The sequence below is a fragment of the Leptodactylus fuscus genome, chromosome 2 (genome assembly GCF_031893055.1).
Source record: "Leptodactylus fuscus isolate aLepFus1 chromosome 2, aLepFus1.hap2, whole genome shotgun sequence".
NCBI classification, from domain to species: Eukaryota; Metazoa; Chordata; class Amphibia; order Anura; family Leptodactylidae; genus Leptodactylus; species Leptodactylus fuscus.
The window spans coordinates 225,567,769-225,576,252 of NC_134266.1; the positions used below are offsets into that span (position 1 = coordinate 225,567,769).

At 43.6% G+C, this 8,484-nt stretch overlaps 1 protein-coding gene across 1 annotated transcript in view; it reads right to left on the reverse strand.

Moving 5' to 3' along the window:
* The window catches only part of SHMT2 (serine hydroxymethyltransferase 2), a 50,517-nt gene extending 43,287 nt beyond the window's left edge, over positions 1 to 7,230 (reverse strand). Inside the window, exon 1 of the mRNA XM_075265745.1 lies at positions 7,108 to 7,230. Coding sequence (XP_075121846.1) covers positions 7,108 to 7,140 — 33 coding nt within the window. The 5' untranslated portion in view covers positions 7,141 to 7,230. The remainder of the gene's footprint in view (positions 1 to 7,107) is intronic.
* Positions 7,231 to 8,484: the final 1,254 nt, after the last annotated feature.

The window sequence follows — 8,484 nt, forward strand, 5'->3', positions numbered from 1 at the left end:
TGGGGCCTTAGCCTAACTGGAAAAACATTTACTACTGTTATCCTAGTTTTTTTCCCAAAAACTTGTAGAAAATGAAATAAAGAGATATACAATTAGCTCGCGCAGCCTTTAGATGGTCATAATGCCATAAAGTAGACACAAGTTTGCAGCACCACAGATAACATAACCTATTCATGTTACTAGACCCACGGTAGAGCCGGGATTTGCAGCCATAATATGAACACTAAAATACAGACGCTTTATACTGTATCTAGCTGAAGACATCGGGAAATTCTACTCATCTACAGTATATTTAACAAGGATATGTAACAGTATTGAAGTTGCCAAAAACACATCATTTCATTATACCCAAATCCAGCATTACTGCAGGCTCCGACTCCTAGTGAGGTACACAGAGAGCCCTGGATTTGGAGCTGTTATTTCTCTGTACATATTACTTTGGGAGAGTTTTTAACACTAAGTGACAACTAACCCTGCAGATCAAAACCACAAAAAGAAGAAGAAAAATACATAAAAATAAATAAGAATTTTAGAAACTTTATAGTTGGCAAGTGCCTGCAGCTCAGCATCTAGAAGCTTATGACCCAGACCAGGAACAGAGAGGCTCAGTGTAACATGGCACGCTCATGCTCGCTCAGTAATCACCTCCGCTTCCCCCCCAGCGTACAGGATCTGGAGGGATGATGAAATCGCTCTCCCTAAATTGCATCAGCTGAATCGTGCCTATACAGAAGCCATTACATTCCTCCTATAGATTAGTGATCTAAGAAACAGCTCGACCTTTACATAACAGCTGACTAGAAGCTGCAAAAAGTGGTGATAAGAGGGGGAAGAAAAAAGTTCAACAAAGGTAAAAAAAAGGAATCTTGTAATATGTAACCTGAAAAAAAGTGCTAGTGTTACATAAAGTAACTTACACAACAAGGTCAGGCCAGCTAATTATATATACTACAGTATGGAGATTATATCATCTGCTTGCTCTGCATTATCCACAATGACAGTATATGAAGCCCAGGGAGTAGCTTTCCGACTGTCAAGATGGTGACAGATAATAGTTAATGCTGACTTTATACATTGTCATGTGTGTCCATCCAGACGTAAAGATCACTATACACAGCGTGAAGGAAAACACAACTATCATTAAGGAGTCCATCACTAAAAAACACGTTTTAAACTAAAGGCCTTTAGGAATAGCCTTTATAAAAGGTTAGGCTCCGAGCACAGCCTTATTCATCCAGTGCCGCCATTTTACGGTGCCCTCCTACATAAGACCACCACAAAATGGCCGACAAATATTCACAGTCGGCAGTATCCTCGGCCATTTTGCAGTGGTCTCCCGTAAGACTAGGAGAATTGCCGAAGGAGCAGAAGAAAGGCGGCGCTGAATGAAAGACAGGGCTGTGCTAAAAGCCCAAGGAGAATGCCCCATGTGCTTTCTGAGCACAACTAGCATAAAGAGAAATTCAAAAACGGCAGCGCGGACGTTCAAGATAAGCGTAAGTGATGAATAGCCTTTATAAAGACTATTCCTACATGCCTTTAGATTAAAACATTTTTTTTAATGATAGAATCCCTTTAAGATCGGGTTCGCACCACCGTTTTTTTTAACCAGACACAAAGTTGGACATCCAGGACTTTGAGTCAGGTTTAAAAAAAAATGGTTTCACTGCGGAGAGGCACAAGACGCTCACGGACAGTCACTTTGCAAACTCATTCAAGTGAATAGGTTTGAAAACTGACTGCCGGGTTTCCGTCCCCTGTCCAGTTCCTTGATGCAGAAGATGGAAACCCGCAGGATTGCCTAAAGTGGAGACCGGACGCTGGTGTGAACCCACCCTCACAAGCATGAAATCACCTATCCATAGAACAAGATGCAAACCTCTCCTGAATAGCACAAGGTGTCAAACATCAAAATAAATAATAGTCAACAAGGGTGAGCAAGCCCTTAGGGTCCATTCACACAGAGGAGAAAAGGTGAGGAATTTGGTGTGGAATTTCAGCGCTGAAAAAAACAAACAAAAAAAAATAAAAAACTCCCATTGACTTCAATGGTCCCTTTTTCTGCTAGCAAACAGATACTGGTTCCCAATCTCGAGGATAAAGATTACATGTTATAAACAGGACAACCTTTTGATCCTGACTTATACACCGTGCACATTCATTGCTTCTCTAGCAGGATGACGACCTTGGATCGCTTCTAGTCTGCAACATCACAAACAACTTAGTCCTTATTCACGGCAGTGTTTGTAAGCGAAAAGTAGAATTTACACCACGATACGGTATAATGGAAAGATTTGCACACGTTCTCTTTTTTCTACTGGTTTTGCTTACACTATCTAAAACAAAGACGTGTGAATAAGGCCTTAGAGGAGTTCCTATTGCTGCTCCCCCGCTGTTAGATTGTATCTGTGATACTTTAGTCAACACTTTTTAGATCCAAATTTCTGCTCCCATGTTGCAAAATTTTAGTCTAAAGTAATTTTCTGTAATGTACCAAATAACACCCAATTCACACAGGCCTCCTGAGCGACGACCAATCACATGAAGCCGCCATGTCACACCGCTATCGATGGCTACTTATTGACAGAACGCCTCTGCAAACAAGGCACGTTTCAACATCAGCAAATCCTTTCATTTGAGCCGTAACAGAGTTCAAGTCCAAAGAATAATAGCAAGGCCTGTGTTTACTTCTTCAGCTCAATGACTTGGTGCAGCGTCTGCTCCGCTATTTCCCCCCCCTCCCTCCCAGGGACCATGTACTAACAATCAAGGTCCAGCGCTTCTAGATAATAAGAAAATACACACTCAGAGCAGTTACACTGGGGCCGGCCAGCTGTGGCTGCTGGAAAATGACTTTTATGCAAGAGATGTGCAGACATACATACACAGCTGCAAGGTACAAAGCCAACAAAATTGGGCTATAAAGTCAACGGAGCGTGCCGTGTCTCTGAAGAGCTCATAATAAACCCATTTCCAGCCACTTACTCCAGCACATAACACTATGCCAATTCTGCTTGTGAGTGCTACTCAGGTATTACCATTATTATTATTAACCCTTATGCCAATGGCAGGCAGAATCAACAACGCAGCAGACTGTGGAAGACGCAGCGCGCCAGAAGAGCAGGAAATCGTTATTAATTCTTTCATCATCACATGTGACCAATTTACTGACTAAATACTCTGCGCCTGCTCTTATGATGTACAAAAGCGTTCTTCGTGGGCTATAGGTTCAGCGCCAGCTCATTACAAAGGGCTACTGCTGTAGGATGTCATATAGTCATGCGGATAGAAATGGGCAGAGCATAAAGCAATAAGGGGTTGTGGGATTCTACCTGCTTGGAGGGCATTCATACTTGCGCTGCGGTCCGATGAAAACCCATGGAAAACAGCTTGGGCACGGCAGTCAGTTTGAAAACCCATTAATTTCAATGGGTTTTTAAAGAAAACTGCCGGTGTTCATGTACAGCCTCTCCCCTGTGAAACCGTTTTATTCTGCACAGACGCAAAGACGGACATGTGCAAAGCAGTATAAAATACATTAAAGAGATGAGCGCTGGGACACCCAACTCAACACACCTCAACTGTTTCCCCATGCCAGTTCAATCTATAGTGCTCACTCGCTATACTGTTAGTAGTGACCATAGGGAGCACTGCAGCTGTTGTCCAATAGACTTCAATGGAAAAAGTGTTGGTCGTTTTTTTGCATCTGTTAAACTCCACAGATTCCAGCACATGTTGGAATTTTTTCTCTAGCCCCCACCATTCCTGAGTAATACGCATAAGTAGTTTTGGTGCCTGATGTGCTATTCAAAGACGACATTTCATTTCAAATCTGTTTCTGCAACGAAGACTAAAGGACCCGCATAGCGAGCTGCAGCCGAAAAGACCGCTGCGGACATTCTGCCTCTATTATACCTATAAGGAAAACACCATCATTTCCGTACGTATAATTGACATGCTGCGATTTACAAATCCTTGCTTTTTTGAAGTCACAGCATTTCTGTTGCAGTTTTTTTTAATGCAACGTATAGATGGGATTAGCCACTATCTCATACACTTTGCAAACTCTGTAAAACGCAGCATTTTTTGTCACAGTAGCAAAAATGCCATATTTGCGCAATGCGGGGCCCTGGCCTAAAGGAGTGTTAAGGCCTCAAAAGGAGTAGTTATAGTGATGATCTATACAAAGGATAGGTCATCAATATGTGATCGCTCAGCATCTGGACCCCATATAGATCAGCAGTTGCAAACGTAGTACAGCAGCCTTGTGCTTTCCATGGTGGTGGTCCCGAGAACGGAAGGGCAACTCCTACTACATGAATAGGAGTGGTGCTGCACACACTGATTGTTCACTAGCAACTTCTGGCACCTGGAGGGTTCTGCAACAGCTGATCTGTGCAGGGTGTGTCAGAGTGTCCGACCTCATACTGATTGTAGCTAGGTCATTCACATGAAAATTCAATTTGAGGCAGGAAACCCCCTTAAAAGCATGGAAAGTGAGCACAATAGATTGTGCTGTCAGGGAGAAACAGCTGATCCATCTGACAGGCCCCGACCAATCTAAAACTGTTTTTTTCATAGATAGAACACTTATCGATTTAATTTAATTCTTTTTAATCAGATCCTTGTGACCAGTCTTTCTTTTTTAGGGAATTTCCTATTTTTGTCCATTTTGCGCTTAAGACTTTACCCATAGAGAGAAGTCTATGGGATAATACATTTTTCAAGGACTCAATCTGTTAAAAAAAAAAAAAAAAAAAGGGACAAAACGTAGATGCTAAACACACATGTCTCAGTGGCCAGTCTGAGGTCAGCTGTGTCATAAACTACATCTGAACGGGGCCACACAGTGGCTCAGTGGTTAGCACTGTAGCCTTGCAGTGCTGGAGTTCTGGTGTTCAAATCCCAAGGGCAAAAAACCATCTGCAAGGAGTTTGTATGTTCTCCCGCGTTTGCATGGATTTCCATCCCATGTTCCAAAAAAGAAAGAGACATACTGATAGGGAAAAATGTACATTGTGAGCCCTATATGGGGCTCACAATCTACATTTACAAAAAACAAAAAAACAAAAACTACATCTGAACATGACACACGGGCTCTGGTAGCTGTGAGATTTCAGTGACTAAAAGGAATGAAAAACGGCAAATCCACAGCTCTGAGATACATTAGGTCATGGAGACAAAGCCAAACAAACGCCGTTACTACGGATCATAAAATGACCAGTGAGTGGCGTAAAGATGAGAAACTTGCTTAAGGCTGAAGCCCCACATTGCAGAAACGCAGCTTTCTGTGTTGTACATTTTGCTGCGTTTTTTTTGAGCCAAAGCCAGGAGTGGATTGAGCAAAAGATAGAAGTATAAGAACTTCCTATATACTCCCCATTTCTTTTGTGGCCATTCTTGGCTTTGGCTCAAAAAACCGCAACAAAAAAAGCTGCATTTCTGCAACATGGGGCCTTAGCCTAAGAAGGCTTTTTTTGGGGGGGGCTTAAGTTTAAGGTTACCAAAGATCCAAGTCGCAACACCCCAGCTGTGCTTGTACTTAGAAAGCTACGCGAGTTGTATCGGCTGCTCTAAAAGAGTATAATGCCAGCACCGAGACCTGATGTAAACAATGAACGGACGGTTGGTCGGCAGCCACATCAAACAGCTGATACAGAGCGTGCTAGGTTCACACTGGAGTTCAACCTTCTCTTCCTTGGTTGCACTTGGGGACCCAAGAAATATAAACCTAATCCACTTAAGAAGCGGTTACCTCCCGCAGCCCCATAGACTATAATGGGTCCTCCAGGTTTCTGCCCCCAAAAAATGCATTCTTCAATTGGATTCAGGGCTGGAAGCCCCGAACGTAGTTGAAACGCCAGTGTGAACCAAGCCTCAGAGAGTACGAGCTCCAGCATCTAATGAGGTCGACATGACTATGAAATCTCCCAACATATGCAGGATCGAGCAGGAAAGAGATCCTGAACTTGTGCACCATTAGTGGGTATATATCTTTTGAATATTTCTTTAACCCAGGCACTTTAATGGAAAGGCGCACAGAAACATCCAGTCTATAGTTAAACGCCATTTTTAGTGTGAAAACTTCTAACAAACAGCAAAATATAGACTTCAGCAGTGACTATGCCCCATTCCCTCCCCTTCCTGATGATGAACCTATAAGGCTGAATATCACATGGCTACCACCATAGTCATGTGCTGATCCGAAAATTAAATAGACAGCACAAGGATGGCATCCATGTACAACTCGTGTTTTCAGAGATCTTATCGCTTGAATACACAAGACTGCATAACTGGGCAGGAATAAGACAGACTCCATATTTTGCAGCTCAGTCCTACGACCCAGACAGAGCTGTTAAAAAAAACGTGTGCATATGGCCACAGAGGTGAAAGGGTCCATATTGTATGATGTGATTACAGATCCATAAAGACAGATAGCATAGTCATGTGCATGAGGCCTCAGACTAGATCAGCAGCCGCCTCACAGTGAGATAGAATGGCAGAGAAGTATCTAAGTCAGTGCAGAGAAGTGGATTAGCTACACGTGACAGTCAGAAGTCACCGCACATCGTTCATAGATTCCTTTATAAGTGACCTGATAGTTGCCCTGGACATACATGTCCCCTCTACACCCGCTCTCCATGTTTAATAGCCATTACTGTAATAGTACTAGCACACGCTTCAGTATATGTAGGAGAGATGTGCACTAGGGTCACCTGCACGGATAAAGTGTAAATGTTACAGTGTGAGAGAGTCTGATCAGTCACAATAATAGAACATCTAAAAAATCCCCCAAAAACTGTGCACAAGCAGATGTCCTATAAACTTGTATCCTGTATATAGCACTGACATATTCCAGAGCGCAGTACACAGCACAGGTGCCATCACTTCATACACTAAATAGATTAGTTACATAATTGCAAAGCCCTAAGAGCCCTGCACAGGTGACAAGGTCTGCCCGGCTTCTAGCACTGCTGCATTCTCAGTGATCTGCATGTATGAACACTGCCATGTCCGCAGGCTGTATATACTGTATAGACATATGTCAGCTATACTGCCCCCTGCAGCCCCAGTGTCACTGCTATGTACGTGTCCCCCGTCACTCACCTGAGCCAGGCGCCGCAATGAGAACGGTAACATGATGATGCCAATGTGTACAGGACCAAAAGCCGGGGCCTCCCGCACAGCAGGGCTCAGCAGCACCGGGAAACACGTGGGACTGCGGCTGCGCACTGCCGACCTGCCACGCTAATATGCCAGAGCACTGCGCCTGCGCCGCCCGCAGTGCATTCTAGGAAGCCGTGCTATAGGGTCTGCAGCTGCCGTCTGCTTATGTGGATGACGTGGAGTCTCTATAGAATCACATAGCAGTTATGTGACGGCAGGGGAAACGGCTGCGATTTCTAAATTGAGGTTTTGGAAGTGGCCGTGTCTGAGGCTACAGTTAACAGAAATATGGAGGGAGCTGGTTGGAGTATGATGGGGGGCAGTCAGGAGTGGGGGAGATCAGCTGCTCCGGGGCTCACTAGTGCATGTCATATTATTTACGCCTAGTGGTCTACTGAGGCACCATATGGCTGTAGTGCTATAGGGTCAGTACTACAAGACGGCGCGCAGCTCTTTAACCCATAACAATCACATGGGAAAAAAGGCCTATTTTTTTTTTCTTTATTGCAATCATATATATACCATAGAAATATAGATGGCGTAAAATGTGAGTCTCTTCATTGCGCAATAACCCCTTTGGCCCTGAACGCCATCAGAATTGTTAGCACTCCTTCATTCAGCCGGATGTAACATTTGTGAGGGCTTGTGTTTTGCAGGATGAGCGGTAGACTAGGTGTAATCAATTTTTATTAGAGAATTTTCAACAGAGATAAACAAAAACGCAAAAAAGGAAAGCAGAACACCCCTAATATAGCAAAAGAGGCCACGCAGGGCCACAAAACAGGCAATCATCCAAAGAGAACAAGAGGCCAGAGTGGACTTAAGAGCGGTAGACTTTAAAGGGATTCTACCATTAAAACACATTTTTTTCTCATTGACACTTAGGAATAGCCTTAAGAAAGACTATTCTTCTCCTACCTTTAGATGTCTTCTCCGCGCTGCCGTTCCATAGAAATCCCAATTTTCGTCGGTAACCAAATGAGTTCTTTTGCAGCACTGGGGGTGGGCCCCAACGCTCAAACAGCACTGGGGGCGTCCCCAATACTGCGAGAGAACTCTCCAGAAACGCCTTCATCTTCTTCAGGAACGTCCTCTTCATGAAGGTAGGAGAAGAATAGCCTTTCTTAAGGCTATTCCTATGTGTCAACGGGAAACAAATGTGTTTTAATGGTAGAATCCCTTTAAGGCTGAAGCCCCACATTGCAAAAATGCAGCTTTTTTTGTTGCAGATTTTGCTGCAGTTTTTTTGAGCCAAAGCCAGGAGTGGATTGAGCAGAAGGAAGAAGAATAACTTCCTATATATTTCCCATTCCTTTT